The sequence below is a fragment of the Rhea pennata genome, chromosome 4, assembly GCF_028389875.1.
Source record: "Rhea pennata isolate bPtePen1 chromosome 4, bPtePen1.pri, whole genome shotgun sequence".
In the NCBI taxonomy this organism is placed as follows: domain Eukaryota; kingdom Metazoa; phylum Chordata; class Aves; order Rheiformes; family Rheidae; genus Rhea; species Rhea pennata.
In genome coordinates this window covers 29,794,251-29,815,862 of record NC_084666.1, presented here as the reverse complement: position 1 = coordinate 29,815,862, position 21,612 = coordinate 29,794,251, and the positions used below count along the sequence as shown (strand labels likewise).

The window sequence follows — 21,612 nt, the reverse complement described above, 5'->3', positions numbered from 1 at the left end:
CTTCCTGTCACCTTTTCTTTGCCTCCCTGTTCATTGTTCAGGCCCTTTTATTTACAGAAACAGTTCAGTACTGTTTTCCAGTTGCTACAGAAACTTCAGAACTTTGACTAATACTTCTCCAAGTCTTCTAAAAGCATTTAAAGGGTTCTGTGGTATTTGCTAAATACAAGAATTGTGCCTAAACATGTAATAGAATAAAATTATTATTTAGCTACAATTTTCTTTATAAAGTAAAGTTATGTTTAATTTTTTTGCATGTAAATTCTTTATGGCATATAAAACCCCCAAAATTCTGCAGTTCTCTGACAAATGCTATGCAAATATTCTTGTAGAATACTACTTTCCTAAACCTTTTTTAGTCATTGTCAAAGTATCAGATTGGACATAGATTTGTGGCGTACGAATTTGAGAAATAATATTAATTATTTAATCATAATATTTACTTACTGGAAAAATGGCAAACTTTATTCTTTACTTTTTAGTAATGCAATATGGGAAAGGGAAGTCGTGTTATTATAGATTCCTTACAAAGGGACAACAATGGATTTGGCTACAAACACATTACTATATCACGTATCACCAGTGGAATTCCCGGCCTGAGTTTATTGTCTGTACACACACTGTTGTAAGGTAAGTTATTTTTATAATATGGAGAAATTTTCTAATTAAAGAAATTCTAATGGCATGGGAACTGTATTGTTGGTATTTTTCTGCAGAGAGAGAGAGAGAAATTATGACAGTACAAAGAATCATTCCAGAACTTCCTGAGATACCCTATAAGCAGGGTACACCTGAGGAATTTGTTTTTGAGATGTATTTTTTAATTCATCCATGCATATAGCAATCATTTGGTTTGCTGTTCTAGTTATGCAGAAGTTCGAGCAGAAAGGAGGCGAGAGCTTGGTATTGAGGAGTCGCTTCCAGAGATAACAGCAGATAAAGTAAGTGTCTTGAATCATTTTATTTTACCTTTTCTTGCTGCTGCATATTTTCTTACATGTTATTTTCAATATGAAAAAAAATAAGTGCTTTGTCCTTCACACCTAATGTAATTATTTTGATTTCTAAATCATCGTGACTATGTAAAATGATCCAAAGAAATCTAGGAAGGATACTTGTTTAAGATTATTCCACCCTGAACTCTTCGTCCTCCTCTTTTTGATTGTTCATTTTCATATGGTTATATAACATGGCAACATCGTAAGTCTGTATTAAGATCTGCTTCCTGCAGAGTTAGTATCAAATACATAAATATTCTCTCTTTCTGGAAGCACTTGCAAGCTGAAAAAACAAGGTAAATGCACAAAGAGGAACTAGAGGAATTCACAAGAGGAAAGCAGGAGCTGTTCCACTATGTGCTCCTCTCCCACTTCTTAGGAGCGTACAAAACTCTTTTGAAAAGAATGTCCTTGGAAACTTTTTGGGCCTTATACAGGTTAGCTTGTGCAAATACTCTGGATTTTCTCTTGGCAGTTAGGCAGGTTTCATATGGCAGTTCTCCTTGTGATAGAGTTAACTTATCTTTCCCTGGAAAAAGGATAAGGGGTTCACTAGTTGCATGTCATTGAGAGTTAACTGAATTGCTAGAGAAGAAGGTCAGCACAGCAGTCAGCTTGTGGCATTTGTGTTTTGGTTTCTACATTTATATGGCTTTGTTCTGGTTTCCTTTTCAAGGATAAAAGCCGCAAATGGAAATTGCAAGCTTTCAGATATCAGATCAGATATCAGATCAGATATCACTGCTTTTGCATAGTTATCTTTATAGGGGGTTGATATGATCCAGAACCATCTTAGGTATTTGCTAACAGAAACATGCATTGTGTGCTGAACCAGGTGAAATAATTGTTGTTTGTGTCTCTTCAGAGTCAAGACTCTGGGTCTGACAACCACATAAACACTGTCAGCCTCAAAGAAGCACTGGAAAGGTTTGATAACAGCCCCACACCTTCTGCTTCTTCCAGGAGTTCAAGGAAATCTTCACATACTGCAGTATCAGATCACTCATGTAAGCACTAACTGTTGAAACTGTAATTGCCTTCTTAGTGAAGGTTTTATTGGATTTGTTTACTTAAGTACTTATCAAGGAGTTAATTATCATTTTATTAAAAGTATGTCAGTGAAAATGTCCTTTTCAACAGCTGAGCTGATAGTTCAAAGATCTGCTGGCTGCTTGTTTTTTCAGGGTTTGTGTAGTGACTTTTGCTACTAAATGTACAATAGCAGCTCCAGAGCATCTTATTTCAGTCCATCAGATTACATTATTGTCAGATACTCAGATAAAAAGTCCAAGCCTTCAGGCTTTTTATTCAGGAAATACTTCATGTAGTATGAGTATTGTGTTGCAGAATAGAGATCATTATTAACATATCTTTCTTTTGTTTTAACTGTGACCAATGTCAGCGACACCAACTAAAATGACAGTGGACACTAGCACTCCTCCAAGGCAAAGTTTATCTGCTCATGAAAAGACTGCGCAGAGAAGGTCATCTCTTAGTAGTCAGGTAACCTTGAAGAGAAATATTTTTATATTTAAATCAGTCTAATTCGCCTTTAAAAGACTCTGTTAAAACCATACAACCTTCATTTTTTTTCCAAAAAATGGAGTTTAACCACTAATGTTTTCACTTGACAATCAGAATTGTCATCAATATGTAACTTTAAATTATTACAGTTTAAGGGAGTAGCATAATTAAGCATATACTCATTAATTAAATTATTTTTCAGCACTAGAATTTGGAAGATGGGGTCTGAATCTATGCTTTCATTGTCACATAGCTTCTTCAGAAGATTGTTTTTATATAAAATAGTTGTCAACGTAACGCTCTATGTCCCTGTAGAGAATTCGTTTAGATATATGCCTCTTATAACATTAGCAAATACTTTAATATAATTTTTGAAATCTTGATAATGTGAGCAAATACTATGCATCCTGTATTTGGTGGTCGTGTTTCAGTTGAATTAATGCATTCATATCAAAGATAGTACATTTATTAAAATATACATTGTTTAAATTACTAGTTTAAAAATAAATTGAAAGTATCAGCTTCAAAAATTGTTGAAAAAATGCTTGCTCTGAGTACCAAAAAGAAATTTTTAAACAGTTCTGATAGCTATTCCTGTTTTTCCTGTTTTTATACCTGCTGCTTTTACATATTTTTATCAGCAAAACAAGATACAGTCAATTGATCTTGTGTGTTCTTAATGCTATAATGTATGGAGTTAGACATTTCAGGAAACACCTGTTTTTATCCTATGTTCATATTGTGCTATTTTGGAAATCACACTTAAAGAAATACTTCCTGTCTAGTGCAAAGTCATTCTCTTCCAGTAATGGAACAATTTTTTAAATCCTAGTCTTTAAGCTCCCAGTCTCTTGGACAACCGCTAGCACAACCAATGATGTCCCAACCTGCAACTTTACAGCTCCAGCCTGGCATGTCCCAGGTATGAATTAAGTTGGTTTATTAATTGACTGACTTTTTAAAAGATCTTGTTCAATAATATAAGGTTAACTTCTCTTTCAAAAACTGAATTCTTTGAACATTTCCTTTATGCTGTAGTAACCTTTAATATTATTGTTATGAAACAAATTTCCCCAATTTTTTTTTCTTCCTACTATTTTGTGGAAGTGGTTGTTTTGTCTTGGCCATTAAGAACATAGATGTAAAAACATTTTAAGATGAAATATTTTAGGATATGGACTTGGAGTGCAGGTACTACACTGATACCTTTCCACACACATGCTTGAAACACAGCACAACCGAGTCTATGAAACACTGCTGTGAAATGAGAACAGCTGTATCAGGACAGAGGAAAGACCTCTCTATGTCCTTGAGGTACCATATAGGTGTCAGAGGCTATATTGGTTTGCAGCTATACTGTAGCCAGTTATACTGACTTGTAGCTTTTTATTGAGTCTTTGTTATTTATACACAGGTCAATTTCTTCTGCTAAGGACTTTTTTAGTGCTTTAGTTTTCTCTAGTAGTTCTCTATTTTTTTAGTGCATCAATTAAATATGACATAAATATGTGTTCTGTGACACTTTTATACTAATGAATTTGTCCTCAGATGATGTTTGTTAGCAGTTTAAAAAACTTGCTTGCTTTCTTTGCTGCTGTGGAGGAGTGTGTTTACCGCTTGTAAATCAAATGTAATTATTTTTTGTTCAGCTTTTAATTTATACATGGCACTACAGCCTGTGTTTCAGTTTTCAGCTCAGTTAGGAGCTATGCAGCATCTAAAGGACCAGCTAGAGCAAAGAACGCGCATGATAGAGGCAAATATTCATCGGCAGCAGGAAGAATTGCGTAAGATTCAAGAGCAGCTTCAAATTGTCCATGGTCAAGGACTCCAGGTGAGTTAGCTTGACTCTTATGGGCTAGATCTATAGAGAATTTGGGGGTCTAAAATGAGACTCTGACATTAATTCCAAAATGTAATCCTCCCTACCCCCTGTGAGTTGCTGCCTGGACCTGACGTGCCTAAAATTCATAACATCTGAAGTTTTCTACAAGGTGGTTGCTGAGGAACCTACTATTTTGCTTCTGAGTGTATCCATAAGTGTCCCAGTGTATCTTTTCAATGTTGCGGGGCTCAAGCCTAGCTCATGCCTAAACCTAAATGTAAAAGAATGTATTGATTGTCGCTCTTGAGTAGGTTTGCAGCCATCAGAATATTCATTCAAAATGTATAAGAAAAGCATTTATCTCCCTTTTTAGCTTGAGGGGTTCAAATTCATATCTCTTGTTCCTTAGATTGTCCTAATCATCAGGCTGTGGTCCTCCCACACACCTTCTTTGATGAAGTGGTTCTGCTTTGTAGGCAAACTGAAGTAGTCATTGAGCCAGAAAGACAGGAAGTCAGGAGGATTCATTACTCATTGACTTAGAGTGAGAAAGACCTGGCTGCCTGAGTTCTGTATTTTAAGGAATATATTTTCTCTTAATTTTATCACTCTTTCAGCTATCTTTAGAAGATAAGAATGACCCTACTGAGTTTTTCTAGTGTGTTTTTTTTTTTCATACACTCTAAGGCAAGAATCTAAATATTTTTGGTATAGATTGTGAATGAAGAGCAGAAAAAAATATTTCCTGGAAATACTGAGTGTATTGCTTAAACTCTACTGAGGAGTAGGGGTTTCTGGCATATGCTGTTTTTAGTATTTTATCATGTCTAGCATACGCATCCTAGCAATATACTGGCTTATAGGTACTTCAGAAATGTGAGATTTACAGCTCTCTTGTGCACTGTGGAGAGACCTTGTTCAAGACTGGAAACTAGGGACAAATATTTAAGTGCTGCACTTTCTGTGCATATTTACCCCATATTACTCTCTGTCCCTTTGCAGTGTTGAGCCTAACTTTCTGTAAACACTCATTTTGTGCTGAACTCAGTTTATTAAAATGGGGTGATGCTGGAAAAGTCAATATAATCAATATAGTTTCTTGATTACCAAGGAAGATCATATTCTTTGTGTTGTACCTGCATCTATCAATTTTGAGATTGTTCTCATCATTTGAACTTGTTTAGCTGATAGAGATAATAGAAATAGAAACCTGATCTCAGATCGGGTTTGTGTTAGACTGGTGTGGACTGCTTTACAAGCTGGTCTCTAAATAGTGCTTTTTCTTTAAGAACAAATATTAAACCTCAATGTTTTAAGATCCTAAAATTCAGGATGCTAATTCTTGTCCTATCTCTACTGTAACTTATCAGTTATAGTAGAATTGTTGAATATTGATCCAATAAGAGTTGAGCCTTATGCTCTTGATGGTTACAGTGCAGTCTCAACACCTCTAATTACTAAGGTGGAATATTTTTGATCTTATATTTATTTAAAAGTAAGTAAATTTGTTTTTTGTAACAGCTTAAACAGCTTAAACAGCTAGGTTTTTTTTAAAGATAATTTGTGGAATTGTTATTACTTTTTTTTTTTAAGATGTTCTTGCAGCAATCAACTTCTGGACTCAACTTTGGTTCTGTGCAGCTAGCTTCTGGAAATTCTTCAAATGTTCAGCAACTTACGCCAATAAACATGCAAGGTCAAGTTGTTCAGACTAATCAGATTCAAGGTGGAATGAACACAGGTCACATAAGTACTCCACACATGATACAGCAACAACCTTTGCAGAGTACAGCAACACAGGTAAAATTCTCATTAGTGATCTTGCTGGATGGAACATGTACTCAAAATCATAGCAGAAACACAATATTTGTTTCCCTCAGGCACCCCCCTCTCCAAATATTAGAACTACGTCTGTTGAAGTAATTGGAAATGTTCATTTCTTCATGTTCCAAATTTCATAGCTGAGGTGCATTTCTGTTCTTGCTAGTACAATTTCAGGTCTTGTCATTTTGTTTTAAACCTACAAATGTAAATAATTCAGAGGTAGCTTTTTGGAAAGATTAGCATGAAGAAAAGTTTTAGGTTGCCCTTTTTTGAATTTCTGTGAATTTTCAGTTGATGGAACACAAAACATGATAATATTTGTACTGTCCTGGCTGGTCAAAAGCAAATGCCTAGAAAAGCATAAGAACAGGACAAGCATATAGTGGTGTTGCTGCAGTTGGCTTTTCTACTCTTCAGCAATTTTAGTCAGATGCTTTAGGTGACAGCATTGCCTTTGGATTTTTCTTCTATGAGTTTAACCAATTTCTTTTTGATTCCATGTAAACTTTGGAAATCAACAGTATCTTACAGTGATTTATACAGCTTCACTTGCTGCTGACAGAAATATATGGTTCTGGTTCTTGGGATTTTTGTTTATTTGTTTTTTGAATCTGCCACCCAGCTCTTCTACTGGAAAACAGCAGGAAAACCTGTCTGGATTCTGCTTCTACTCATCACTTTTTTCTTACTCTGGCAAAACTATGCTGAGGTGGCATGGAAGAAACGATCTCATAAATGAGTTCTCCCCATCAGACCCCAGTTAAATGGAAGGCAGACTGTAGGGGTGGACAGTTTATCATCATCTGATTATGCTAGTTCTAAACTTTGAAGTATGAATTTGAGGAGATGTGCACATTTTGGCTAGTATTCAAGCATCACTTCCTCCAAGCTTAAGAGCATCCCTATGAGTAAGAAGTGCAGCAAAAGGGGCAGGAGACCTGCATGGGTGAGCAAAGAGCTCTTGGCCAAATTCAGACAGAAGAAGAAAATACACAGAATGTGGAAGAGGGGACAGGCTACTTGGGAGAATTATAGGAATGCAGTCAGAGCATGTAGAGATGCGGCGAGGAAGGCTAAGGCCCAGTTGGAATTGAGTCTGGCAAGGGATGTTAAGGACAACAGGAAGGGCTTCTGTATCCCTTGTCACCAGGGCCCCCGCCCCATTCAGTAGCAGGCACCCTGATGACAAGGGATACAGAGAAGACAGAATTACTGAATGCCTTATTTGCTTCAGTCTTCACTGGTAAGGGCAGCCCCCATGAATCTTGGAACCTGGACATGAGGGAGAAAGTCTGGAGAAGGGACGACTTTCCTTTGGTTGAGGAGGAAAGGATTAGAGACCTGGGCAGGCTAGACATCCACAAATCCATGGGCCTGGATGGGATGCACCCACGGGTACTGAGGGAGCTGGCGGATGTTGTTGCCAGGCTGCTCTCCATCATCTTTGAAAGGTCCTGGAGAACTGGAGAGGTGCCTGAGGACTGGAAGAAAGCCAGTGTCACTCCAGTCTTCAAAAAGGGCAAGAAGGAGGACCCAGGCAACTATAGACCTGTCAGCCTCACCTCCATCCCTGGAAAGGGGATGGAACAGCTCATTCTGGATGTCATCTCCGGACATATGGAAGAGAAGAAGGTGATCAGGAGTAGCCAGCATGGATTCACCAAGGGGAAATCCTGCTTAACCAATCTGATAGCCTTCTCTGATGGAATGACTGGCTGGGTAGATGAGGGGAGAGCAGTGGACATTGTGTACCTTGACTTCAGCGAGGCTTTTGACACTGTCTCCCATAACATCCTCCTAGATAAGCTCAGGAAGTGTGGGTTAGACGAGCAGACAGTGAGGTGGATTGAGAACTGGCTGAAAGGCAGAGCTCAGAGGGTTGTCATCAGGGGCGTGGAGTCTAGTTGGAGGCCTGTGGCTAGTGGCATCTGCCAGGGCTCAGTACTGAGTCCCATCCTGTTCAACTTCTTCATCAGTGAGCTGGATGAGGGGACGGAGTGCCACCTCAGCAGGCTTGCTGACGATACCAAGCTGGGAGGAGTGGCTGACACACCTGAGGGCTGTGCTGCCGTTCAGAGAGACCTGGACAGGCTGGAGAACTGGGCGGAGAGGAACCTCCTGAGGTTCAACAAGGGCAAGTGCAGGGTCCTGCACCTAGGCAGAAATAACCCTATGCACCAGTACAAGCTGGGGGCCGACCCTGTAGAGAGCAGCTCTGCAGAGAAGGACCTGGGAGTGCTGGTGGATGACAAGTTGACCATGAGCCAGCAATGTGCGCTTGTCGCCAAGAAGGCCAATGGTCTCCTGGGGTGCATTGTGAAGAGTGTTGCCAGCAGGTCGAGGGAGGTGATCCTGCCCCTCTACTCAGCCCTGGGGAGGCCTCATCTGGAGTCCTGTGTCCAGTTCTGGGCTCCCCAGTACAAGAGAGACATGGAGCTACTGTAGAGAGTCTAGCGTAGGGCTATGAAGATGATCAGAGGGCTGGAGCACCTGCCCAAGGAAGAACGGCTGTGAGAGCTGGGCCTCTTCAGCCCGGGGAAGAGAAGACTGAGGGGGGATCTTACCAATGTGGACAAGTACCTGAAGGGAGGGTGTCAAGGGGATGGGGACAAACTCTTTTCAGTTGTCCCATATGACAGGACAAGAGGCGATGGGCACAAACTGAAGCACAGGAAGTTCTGCCTGACTGTGAGGGGGCATTTCCTCACTGTGAGAGTGACGGAGCACTGGACCAGGTTGCCCAGAGAGGTTGTGGAGTCTCCTTCTCTGGAGATCTTCAAGGCCCACCTGGATGCAACCCTGTCTACCATGCTCTAGGTGACCCTGCTGAGCAGGGGAGGTTGGACTAGATGATCTCTGGAGGTGCCTTCCAACCTGACTGATTCTGTGATTCTGTGATTTTAGTCCAAGTTTGGCACGGAGATGGTGTGGGAGTGGAAGACAGGATCATAAACAAACAGGATGCAAGTAGCTGAAAAATTCTGATAAAAATACCCTTAAGAGGGCAGAAGGCTAATCTAAAGAGGTTTTCAGACATCCTAGACCAGTCCTACTTCCAAATTAGCAATCAGTAGAAATACCTGTCTTGCTTTAAATTAGGAATTAGTTTATAGTAAGAAAACATTTGTAGTTGTAAAGTATGGACAATGAGAAGAACAGCTGTACCAGCTGTAACCTGCTGTTACTTTTAATTCCTTTATAAAAATAATCTTAGCTAAAATTAATGGTGCCAGTTTTGGAGTCAGGGAAAGAACTTTCTCAAAGTGGAAAAATGTGTGCATCTCTTCTCTTAGTGATTTTTTTTTTTGAATTAAAAACAAATTGAATTTTTTTTAATCAGGAAAACTTCCTAGTAATAAGATGTGAATGACTGATTTTAGAGATGTGAATAAAATCATGCTATGGTTGCACTTCCAAATAAAATTTTATCATCTCCATGATATTTCTTTTTATGTGTTTATAGCTATTTTCAAATGACTAATTTATGAAATGTGGGGGTTTTTTTCAGCATAATCAGCAAAATATAGTTGGTGGACACAATCAACAGTCTTCTCATGCCAGTCAGTCACAGAATGCACTCTCAGCCCCTTTGTATAACACTATGGTGATTTCTCAGCCAACAACAGGAAATGTGGTCCAGATTCCTTCAAGCTTACCACAGAACAATAACCAGAATGCTGCTGCAGTAACCACTTTTACACAAGATAGACAGATCAGGTAAATCTTAAAGACTGATATTCAAATGACTTACTGTAATGATATGCTTAAGTAACTATTATCATATTCAAAAATGACAGAAGTGACACTGAAAAAATCACATTTTCTTTTAACTATATGTACAGTGTATATACATAGCTGTTAAACTAAATTTTTTTTCAACTGCACCTGATGCTTGATTTAATTTTTTTTTTCCTAAAGACATTCCCAATTCTTTTTCCTTTATCAGATTTTCTCAAGGTCAGCAACTTGTAACAAAACTTGTCACGGCCCCAGTAGCATGTGGAGCAGTAATGGTACCAAGTACTATGTTTATGGGACAGGTGGTGACAGCTTATCCCACTTTTGCTGCCCAACAACAGCAGCAGCAGCAAAGTCAGCAAGAACATCAGCAGCAGCTCACCACAGTCCAACAACCAGCTCAGCCGCAGCTGACCCAGCACCCCCAGCAGTTCCTACAGGTAATGCAGTGTTCTCTAGAAACTTGCCAAAGTATTGAGACTTTCAGCATTGTTACCTTGTCCTAGAGGAGCTTTATATGAAAACATAGTGCTTAAAACAGTAATGTCTGATGCGTGAGATGAGTTTATTTTTTATACGTTCTGGAAAATCCTACTACCTTTAAAGTGAGGTAGCGTTTTCCATAGTTTCACTCCATGCTAGGTCCTCTTTTATATCTTCTTCCCCATCTCTACTTCAATTGTTGTTTTTCTTTGGATGCTGGACAAGGGGACAAATGTTTCCTTTTAAAATTCCCTGCATTTTCTTTCTATTCATATATTAATGCAAGAAAGTGTGAGAGCGGGTTTTGCACAGAACTGCTTGCTCTAGAAGCAGCATGCAGCCCAAAGCAAGGCACGTCCGCATAACTGCGTGGGACATAACACCTGGAGGTTATGCAGGGGTGGCTGTACACCTGTAACCTTGCGAGTCTTAGGAGAAGGATGGCAAAAGCCAAGGAGTTTAGTGAAATGGGAAATACCAACAAAAAAACCAAAAAAAAGATGGAGGAGGAGAATAACCAGAAAGTAGTAAGAATTGATAAGCAAATCTATTGCTATTTGATGGTTCTAACTAATAACTGGGACATAGCTCTCACAGGAGGTAATGCTGGTGCGGGAGATATGCTGGTAGCTTAGAATGCTAAGAGAGGAATTGCCTCTGAAAAGGAGTGGGTTATACATCTTAGTTTGGCTTTTAACTTTCTGTATCCAAAAAGAAAGATAAAATCTATGCAGCTATTGTGATGTAGTTTGTATACATTCTTAAAGTACTCTGGGTATGTCAATTTTTTTTTTTTTTTTGCTCTGATACATATCATTTAAAATTCTTCTTTTGCATTCAGTATTTCTTCTTTCTTATAATGTGCAGTCTCCTCTTTGCTCTGTAGGTGAGGGATCCTGTGTTTAGGGGGAATGTATACAGTGCAGGAAGTAACTGGAGGCTGAACTTACCCTTATGCAGAAGGAAAAGTTCTGTTTAGGGCTGAGTCAAAATTTCCTTAACTAGGTCATTGGCAGAAAATACTGCTATGTTGAAAAAAGAGTTTTGTAGGACAGTACCTATTTCAGTCATGCATCAGGCAATGGCTGTTCATCTGCAAATTGAAATTTCTGATCAAAGAGCAAACTGAAGAATAGCCAGTGATTTGCATTTGAGCTCTCATTTAGGTCGTAGGAGACTGAGGTTCTTGAGCTGAATTGAACCAGAGCACAGGTTTGAACACAATCTCTCACATCACAGATAAATATTGTAACAAGCAAGGTACTTAGCAGGTAGGTGATGTCTATATGCCTGTTTTTTAATTTAAAAAAACTTGCAGAGTTTTGACTTCATTCTGATGAAAAGACAGTTCTGTGAAATGTGAAGATCTCCAAAAGTCTGTTCTTGTCCTAGAATTTCTTTCTAGGCAAAAGTTTAGGTTTCTAATTAAAACTATCTAAGTGCTAGAGCTTGGAATAATATAAAACCTTTTTTTTCTTTTCTTCCCCCTCCCCCTTCTTTAAAGCCCTAAAAGGCTGGTACTTTTTCTGCCTCTGCTCACTGGGGTTTCTTGCAGTGTAATTTGGTGGTTCAGTTTACCTCCTGCTGCACAATTGTTTCTTCTGGATTGGGACATTCAAGTGCATTATACCCATTCTTATTTGCTTCCCTTAAATGCCATCATCTAAGAAGATTAAAACTAAGAATAAGTACTACTGGAAACAGTATTTAATCTCCTTCAGAATGGATGTTTGGGTCTGCAAATTGTGGCAGAGTTCCTTTAATTTTTAACTCTGGCTTTGGCAGATAAAGTCATGCACTATTTTTCACTTGACTGCGGTGACATGTTAAAACTGATTCCCTGAGCCCTCTTAGGCTCTTATGATTTTAAATGGAGATAAAATTGCTGTGCGTTGCTACCCATTGTCGCTGGAAGTTACAAAAATCAGTCACAGTTGCTTTATCCACTGGTTAGATGCTCAAAATGCAGTTTTCTCTAATTTGCTGTATGGGTGTGAATTAATCTTTGCATTGTTTGTTCAGTTTAAGCGACCAAAGCAGGAGTTTATATTAGTTGAACTAAACCCATGTGAAAAGTTAAAAGGCAGCCAGGCCTGTGTTTCGTAGTGCCGCAGGAAAAATAATCCTTTTCCGTTTGCATGCTTCAGACGTCCAGGTTACTTCATGGAAATCAGTCAGCTCAGCTTATCCTCTCTGCTGCTTTCCCACTACAACAAAGCACTTTTACTCAGTCCCAACACCAGCAGCATCAATCTCAGCAGCAACAGCAGCTCTCCCGGCACAGGACTGACAAGATGAGTGACCCTTCCAAAGTTCAGCAGCAATAGCGGGGGCTCTGCTGCTTCCTGGAGCAGACTGCCAGGAGGGGCCGTTCCATAAACGGTTGCGCTGAGGCTACGAAGCTCGGAGCACGAAGGCTTTCTAACGCCCCACAGTATTGAGATCTTCTAGCTTCTGGAAGCTGTTAAAGAAAAGCCACAAGGTGAAGATGGGGACGCGGCCAGCTTCGATAGTTGCCCCAGTTTCTGTGTTCGAAAGGATTTGCTGCCATGTGTTAATTTGTCCAGGTGAAATCTCAAGATGTGACTGAAGTGAGAGGGATGCTGAAAATATCGGTATTTTTTATCAGTCCTGTAAATTTTTAAAGTGTTAAAATGGACATGGAGCAATTGTTTGAATTAGCTGACAATAATGCCAGGAATATAGTCCAAAAAAAATTTAATTTTTTTCAAATAACTATGGGACAGTAAATTTTTTCAAAATGTGTGAAATCCAGTTCTCTGTTGTACAGATGCTGTAAAATATTGTGTATATGTCTGCATAAAAGGAGAAAGAGCAAAATATTTTATATGATGCATGAAAACGTAATCTGTTATTTGTAGGTTTGAATATGTTTCCCTAAATTCTCACGCCATACTGAGACTAATGTTTTCCTCTGTTCTAGCCTTTTGTTTACAACATGATGCATCATTATTTTCACCTTTAATGTGGGCACAAGTCTCTTGTTTGTGCTTTGTCTGTGATGTGGCGGTCTGTTCGGTGAGGTACAGTGTGTCGGTTAGTTGACTTCTCGAGGTTAAATTATTGATGAAGCTGTTTGAACTGGTGATCACGCATCAGGGTTCAGGACATTCAGACTCATGAATATCATCAATCATTTCTTAATTGATTCATCGTTTTATTTGGAAAATAGGAATTTGCACTGCTTTCCTGCAGATGGTTTGGAATTTTATTCCCCAGAGCTATCTTTTGATATAGTTCATAGTTGGAAATATTTATGTAAAAGGTTTAAAAAAATGACAGTAATTTTCAAGAATGTTTCAGTTATAGGAGTAATTTGCACAAAAGTATCTTTACATTTAATAACCTTTGGGGCACTTTTTAACCACTTTCTCTGTGGTGAGAATTGTAACTTGTTAAAATATGTTGGAATCTTTTTATTCTCCTTCAAAAATTAGACCTTTCTTTAGTCAGAACTGATTCAGGGTCATTTTAACAACAAAAAAAACCCCATAGTGCCTTGATTTTAATTCAGGTGATAATGTTGAACATCTTGAATTACAATGTGTTGAATCTGTAACCATTTTCAATTTTGAAGTCTTAGTACATTGTCAGACTAACTTGTGTATCTGCTTCATAGCTACTTCTGTATTGTGTTCATTTCAGTAACGGTCTGAGTTGAGATCATGAGCATTTCTGAGTGGCCCTCCCCCTCGAACACTAATCTGACACAGAATGGTCCTTGGGCCTTGAGGATAATTTTTTTTTTTTAAATAGATCTAAAATAGACATTACTCCTTTTGCAGGAGTAGGAATAATAATTAGATTTTACAAAAAAAAAAAAAAAAACAAAAAACCTCAAAAAACAGTTTTTTGGCATTTAAAGTATGTATTGGGGGAAGATCATGATTGCATTTAACACTACTAGGCTATTGATTTAAGAGATATCACTGAACTAAGACTTCAGAAGGCAACTTTGCTTTATAAAGATAATAAAAAGATCCAACAGATAAGATGTGCTATTTTAAGTAAATGTTAAGTAGAATTTTATGGTACTAGTTTGTGAAGATGACAACTTCAGAGGAAAAATGAATAAATGAAGGTAGATCTGATAATTTTTTAAAAAAATCAACAAAAAACAGTTGAAATTAGTAGTAGGGAGAGAAAGCTGGATTAATCTTGAACACTGAGGAGAAGTTGAATGAATGTAATCAAATGGTAATAGACTATTTTATATTATGAAGCAGTTTGATTGTATTATTGGATGAACCAAACCCACAGGCCGGTAACACCAGTTTAGCAAGCATTTGGTAAGGTCGGTTACCTTTTCAGGCCAGCCTTTGCCACTGCACTTGTCCCTCCATTAGATCTTTGTTATTCCCCAGCTATGAAGCAAGAGTTTGGCACCAAAAAGCACAGTAGTGAACAAAGGAAGGAGAGTGGGAGAAATACAGTACCAAAGAGAACCTGGAGCAAGAAATAGTTGCCAATACCAAACATAGCAAGGAAAATTCCCAGTTCTTTAAAGGGATTTCTGACATTTTCTGAGCTGGAGTAATTCTCAGAAACCCATTTCTGTAAAGTCTTACCTGAAGAAATCTTGCCTTGCTCTACTCTGCTTGTCACACCATTCCACCTGTCTAAATTAAGCTGAGTTAACTAGAGGTCTGTGCTATCAGTACTTGTGCTTAATAAAGAGGTTAGATAAAATTTTTAACCCGTTAGAATGGTAATCTAGCACTAAAAAAGAAAACTGGGAGAGCTTTAACAGTGCTGTTAGAACTATTGAATAGTGGTCAAATAAGCTATTACAGTGAGAATAAAAAAAAAAAAGAAAGAAAGAAAAAAAAAAAAGAAAAAGAAAAAGATACCAGCCAGATGGTTGAATAATGCAGCTTTTTATTTAAAGCTTCATTTAAACTTCTCTTCCCACCTTCCCCTCCCCAGCTGCTCTGGTGTGCTGCTATAGATCTGTCAGTAAAAAGGCTAAACTAGGTGAGAGAAATTAGACGATGCCAATAGCACAGCTACTGGGAGAGAACTATAGAAGTGTGTGCTTTGATCACGAAGCTTTGTGTAACCTCAGAGAGAGGTCATTCAGTTATAAAACTACCAGCTACTAGAGAAAGTATAGGAGATGGGGAAATTCAAAGAAACTGGAAAAACAGAGCATGCATTTGAAACATTCCTGCCATGAATCGGGCAAACTTTTAATTAAAAAGAAAAAAAAAAGTGAGCACATAGACCCAGATTCTGTGCAAGGATGCGAATGCTTTTCTGACTGCTAGCAAACAGGTTTATAGCTAAAGGGTCTGTGGCTTCCACTACTACTCATTTGCTAAACTGCCCTTGATTTTTAGTTGGAGGACGACTGGGCTGTTTCCTCTTTCTTAATCAGCCTTTTGCTTCTGCCTGACTCTATTGCAGTCGTAGACTCATTTGCAACATCCTAATAAAGGGCATGGTCATGAATGCTGTGATGCTGCAGGTTGCGGAGTGCAAACGCGACGGAGTGACTGCAACGGAAGGGAAGGAGTTGGTCAGGGAGAGGATTGTACTGATGAAGAAATGCTCTGGTGGTCCGTAATGGAGTGTAAAAACAGCGTAGTTGCCTGGCATTCAGAAGACAGAAATTGTTTCATTTAGAAGACAGAAATTGTTTGTCTGTGATGAGTGAGGATTTGAAGAAAAGCTTCTAGGATAACTTCAGAGAAGAAGAATATAGCTATTTTTATATTATATTTAATATATATTATATTTGTATATAAATATGAAAGGATTCTAGTAGGAGCTCTCCATATGCCTTCCATTTCACCCAGAAGGTTTACCTTCTGCACTACCGTTCCAGTGTGTCACCACCTTCTGTGGGCACCTTGCCTACTGCCAAACACCAAAATTATAACCCAATATCCTTACAACAGATAGGTCTTGTTTCAGCTTTATGTAAAAATAAATAAAATAAAGCTCTTTCAGGCAATTTTTCACAGAAATTCTCTAAAGAGTCAAATAGCACTTTCTTTTCCTCTTTTGGAGTAATAGCAAGCACTTTACTGAAAAGACTATTTGGAAACAGTTTATTTCTGTAGTCAGTGAAACTGTTAAAAAGGGGGCATCAAGGTGTAACATGCATAAAACTATCAAGAGAGACATTTCTGGAAAATGTTTCTTTAATACGGTGATCCTTTGAGGCTCAAAGTGCAAGATTAAAAGGCTTCTGAAACTGGTTGGCTTTGTGTTTTAATATGGTGAGGGGAAAGGCCTGCTGGCAGCAGCTTCCTTTGAAGGAAACTCTTTAAGTAAGTAAGTTGCACAGTTGCCTATGAGAGAGGCTCATCTGGAGGCTCATTTGCCTGTTCAGTAATCCTAAATGTCCCTTAGGATTGTAATTTGCATGAAGCTGTACTGAAGGTTTACAGATGTGGCCTTTTTTTTGAATGTTGAAGTCAATTCAAGAGCTGTTTATATTTTTTGAAGATTTAATCCAGGTATTGTTATGAGTGTTTTAAATGTCGTGGCATCAGGAGATGTCAAACATGTCAGATTCGTAAATGTCTCTATTTGAAATCATTAAAATGATGTACAGTCAGAGGGCTGCAAAAGTGGTTATTTTGATTAAAAGGGGAAAAAGAGATGATTAGTTTTAATAATTTTTATTTTTTTACATATCCCTGGTGGAAAAAATTGGACAGAATTTGAAGTGAATTTGGATTAAAAAAAGACATATTTAAACAAATCATAGTAGATGAGACAACTGTGAGAGACTATCTGAAATTGTCTGGTTGTCCATGAGACTGGGTAGTTGCTTTTTTCCGTACCATGATTTTTAACACTACATTCCTTGTCTGTCTGTCTGTCTCTCTTTTTCTTTTTAAATAATTTTAGGCTCTGCTATGCTTCGTGCTATGTCATCTGCATGAATTTTTGCCAGCATGAAATGCTATATTCAGAGAAAGTGTACCTAAATAAAAAGGAGGGGGGAAAAAAACCCACAAAACAAAACACTGTGTCTGAACAAAATACTGTATGGCCTAATATAGCGACCCCAGCTAAGACTGAGAGGTGTTGCACTAATAATAGACAATCAATGGAAAATTATTTATTAAACACTTTCAGGAATGGTCTTAAAGATGTTACTGCTTTGAAAGCAGTTGGTGAGTGTTTTTTTTTTTAAGCAAGAAAGGTAAAAAGTATTTATTTTAAAATATATCAGATTGAACTTGGAGTTTTTAAGCAGTGTTGATTTCACAGTGTCTTGAGTTTGTTTTGTTTTGTATTTTTTAAATGACTTTAGAGTTGTATACATTTAAAAGAAAAAAGAAGTGCCACTCATATTGACGTCAGGAGATGTAGATACAATTCCCTGGTGTTCATGTGACCATTACTACCTGTCAATTTCTTAACTGAATAAATGTAACTCGTTTAAAATTTTGCTTTCTGTAGCTTATAAGGCTCTAGAAATTTTTGAGTTGCTTGATGTCAAATTGATCAGAAAGCTCCAGAGCCTTTCTACGAGTGTAGCGGAGGCACTCTCCCTCTCCAGCCAGATGACTTGTGAAAAGTTGCTTGATGTCAATTTTCTCTTCTCTCCCCTACTCAGACAAATGACTTGTGAGACTTTGGTAAAAATGCATACTGTATTTTTCTTGTCTACTCTCTGTATCTCTTCATAAATTGATGGCCCACTCTGAAGTCTGGAGACCGTTGATTTGTGTGGTTACATTACTGTCTTGAAATTGCTCAGCTTGTTTGAAGGGGCACAGCTTGAGACTACTTGTGCGTCTTCATGCCTACAGACTACAGTCTGACAAAATGATTGAGCAGCACGGCAGACTCTAGTCTTCGGAAAGGGCCCTTTCCTTACCTTCTGCCATAGGCAAAACACCCCTTTAACTCCCCTCCCTAGGTATTATCTCCTCTGTTGGTGAATTTTCCAAACAAACAGTATTTTTTAAAGTACGGGTGATCTGAAATGCAGGCTCTGCTACTGAAGAAGGCAGCAAAAACGTCACTTAGTTGAGAATAAAACCGATTTTAAGCATGCAGTGATGCTTTGGAGAGCTGTGTGATAACTTGTCAGGGTCTCAATCCTTTCTTACTGATCCTTCTGCATTGATCAAAGTGTGAATGTCAATAAGAATTTAATAACTTGAAATAAATGTTTAAGGAAAGTCTGGAAGGAGAGGAGGGAAGAAAATCCTCTAATTAAAGCTGAACATCTGGAGAAAACAGGTTTAGATGTTTTTACTCTGCAGTTCCTTTCTTTCAGTAATACCACACAATGCCAGTGTGAAGATGCTGATGATCTGCCTTTAGGAATTAAGTAATATTTGTACAGGCTCTATCTTGGGTTTAGATGCCATAAACACTTTATGCCACAGTCCAAACAGGATTAGCTATGTATGTTCTGTAGTTAAAAAACTATCCACACCCACCAGTGGTAAGAGTAGGAAGCAAGATTATCAGTTTTCTTAAAATTGAACTTCGGAAATATTTTTCCATAAACTGAACAAGAACTGTAATTACAGCTGCTACCACAGAGGAAGCAATATTGTGCAATGACAGTCTGCTGCTGTGCAAGTTCAGAAACCAGAACTATGCTCACAGGAAAATACAACAGTGAAGTACTTGGAAAGATTAGAAAGCCAAAGGTTGGTGAGCTCAGTGTTTGAGCCTTCTGGGTCTTAAACAATAGGAATACAAATTCCAGAAGATGTCAGCTATTAGAAGGTAGTGTATAATAAAGATAAAAGAATTTACAGTCTTAATAGCATTCTCTGTAGCACAGTCTTTATTACTGTTACACCTGTTTAGTGCCTATGTTTTCCCTTAGAAAGCAGATTTAAACCATCTGGATGACCTATCTATAGTACATACTACATATAGACAAGTGCAACCATTACAAAAATGTTACAGGTTAAATTTAACCTGTGTCTGTATTAGCAAAAGTCTGCAGCCGTAACGTACTAAGAGTTTTAACTTCCAATTGTAGTTTACTACCACAATTAATGAAGACAAGGTAATGATACCAAGTCATTACGGAAGAGCAAATTACATAGTGGCTTTTGCAGGGACATGGGCATAATTAAGGATAACTGGTTATCTCATTCAGGCCTGAGATTTTTTTTTAAAATAAACTCTAGGACTAACCCTTGGATTCAACAAACCGTCCTTTCAAGAAGCCTGTTGCAACCCCACTGCTGTGAAGAAAAGCACCAGCCGGCAGCCCCCTGCAGTCTGCCCGAGCGTGCTGGGATCGGTGTGAGGGAAGCCTGTACAGCAGCAGTGCGCCACTGACAGAACTCACTCAGCAAGTACAGTCGCTCCTTAACCTCCAGGCTTCCCAAAGCGGAAGCTAACAGCTATCATAGCGCAAAGAGCAAATACTGCTTTAAGAACAAGCTTGCTCTTCAATACTATGAACTCTACTTGTACTTTGGCTCACTAAGTTTCTTTTGAAAACTTTGCACTAAGCAATGATGAAGATAAATCTGTATCCTGCCAGTGCACTTTTACGCTTTCCGTGGCAAAGACAGGCTTTACCTAGCAATTGCAAATAAATTATGCACCTTTAAAAACAACATCACGCACAGGCTTGCCCTCCCTTTAAGCATCTTAGCGGACACGATCATTTTTCACCCCAGCAGAACTAAGCATCATCGTAAGTTCAGACAGCCAAGTTTGTTTCCATTTCACAAGCCTGGATGGCAGTGACCGTGCTGCTGCACGTCACCTCTTCATTTGTGTGCATATGCAGTCTTTTTTACATACAAATTTCTGCCTTAGAAGCTCCTTTGGAATGCACAGAGCTGAACATGCCTTTTGTAATGACACTTACTTGCAAGACGGATGGGAAATCTGTGCTAGACAGTGGCACGCTTACTTTCCATGTTGCAGGTGCAGAGATTTACAAAGCCTTGCCTTCTACACTTGAACATTCACTTGCTATATTTAACATTCCGTAGCTATAAATGAAAAAGAAATTGCAAAGAGTAATAATTAAAACTTCAACCAGTTACCTTAATGTTTGTTTCATATGCTAATATTCAAGGGAAAACCCATTTAAAAGGGAAAGAACATTTTTTTTCCTATATGTTGGCCCTGAAAAGCTGTAGGGCCTTAGCTGGCTAATAAAAACACCCGCTCCTTCCCCTAAAAGGGCTATCATATAGGCTATGGCTACACTTAGTGCCTGAGGACATTTGTAAGACCACACTGGCCCACCAGTACAACATCAGGCCTGCCCTGCAACCTTGAACCCAATGTTGTATTTAACCTAACAGCTTTTTTGCAATTTTCAGCCCTGCAAATGGTACCTCCCACATATGTGAGGACAGATCAAATACTGCTATCCCTGGCTGTATCTAGACTTGTAGTTGTATTTTCTCTATATGAGTAAAAACCACTAAAACAGACCTACACCTAGCACTTCTGAATATTCTTCATGTTTCTCCCTGCTGGTATTTTGTTTTTACACATCAGAAAGTAAATCAATCCAATTTTAAAACCAGTTACTGACCACATCTGTGCAGCTGACATGAAGCTGACCTGTATGTTGTTTTAGTAACCTCAGGAGTTCTCTTACCCTACTCTAGAAGTGTCTCCTCACAACCAAGGCTTTGGCTACAATTTCATAGCTCAAGCATCTCTGTAAACATTAAATCTTGACCTCCCCCATCCAGCCTGTTCCGTGTTTTTGTTTTAACTCTGGCTTAACACTCCTCTCAGGTGGTAAATAGTTTGTCCTGTCAAAATCTTGGATGATAGGAAGCCAATGCTCCAGCTAGGTGTTGAATAGACAAAATCTAGAGTCACATGCCTGGCTCCTCTGTCAAGATATAACTCACTGAGGCTCTCGAAGGAGGAAAGAAATGAGCAAAGGTGCACTAGCGAGCCTGACGGGCAGCTCGTTCAATCAGCTATACGTGCCATATGGTTCCTCCTGACTCCAGCTTTTGGACTGGGGAGAAGCTAAGAGAGAGAAGGTAGACACACTACGAAGCTATCGGCAACTTCTTCCAAAATAGAGGGGGGAGGGGGAAAATCAAAGCAGACACACATTCCTTAAGAACACCACTTTGGCATCTCAAGCACCAAAACATTAGCTCAGGACTGAATTCAGAAAGCATCGAGAGTTTCCGCAGCATCAGCCCCTCTCCCTTCTTTCACCCACTGTGTATTTCCTCAAACTGTTCCAGCTACAGCAAGCAGATTTACTTCAGT

The 21,612-nt window shown here is 38.8% G+C and overlaps 1 protein-coding gene across 12 annotated transcripts in view; it reads left to right on the top strand.

The window, feature by feature from the left end:
* Positions 1-18,434, top strand: part of CLOCK (clock circadian regulator) — a 70,139-nt gene extending 51,705 nt beyond the window's left edge. For 10 of the 12 annotated variants that reach the window (XM_062575582.1, XM_062575579.1, XM_062575574.1 and 7 more), the window contains 10 exons: positions 483-630; positions 866-941; positions 1,864-2,005; positions 2,401-2,501; positions 3,355-3,444; positions 4,198-4,356; positions 5,941-6,147; positions 9,680-9,888; positions 10,118-10,349; positions 12,540-18,434. In XM_062575582.1, coding sequence (XP_062431566.1) covers positions 483-630; positions 866-941; positions 1,864-2,005; positions 2,401-2,501; positions 3,355-3,444; positions 4,198-4,356; positions 5,941-6,147; positions 9,680-9,888; positions 10,118-10,349; positions 12,540-12,719 — 1,544 coding nt within the window. In that variant the 3' untranslated portion in view covers positions 12,720-18,434. The remainder of the gene's footprint in view (positions 1-482; positions 631-865; positions 942-1,863; positions 2,006-2,400; positions 2,502-3,354; positions 3,445-4,197; positions 4,357-5,940; positions 6,148-9,679; positions 9,889-10,117; positions 10,350-12,539) is intronic. The other 2 variants (XM_062575583.1, XM_062575584.1) reach the window with 2 other exon arrangements.
* The last annotated feature ends 3,178 nt before the right edge of the window (positions 18,435-21,612 follow it).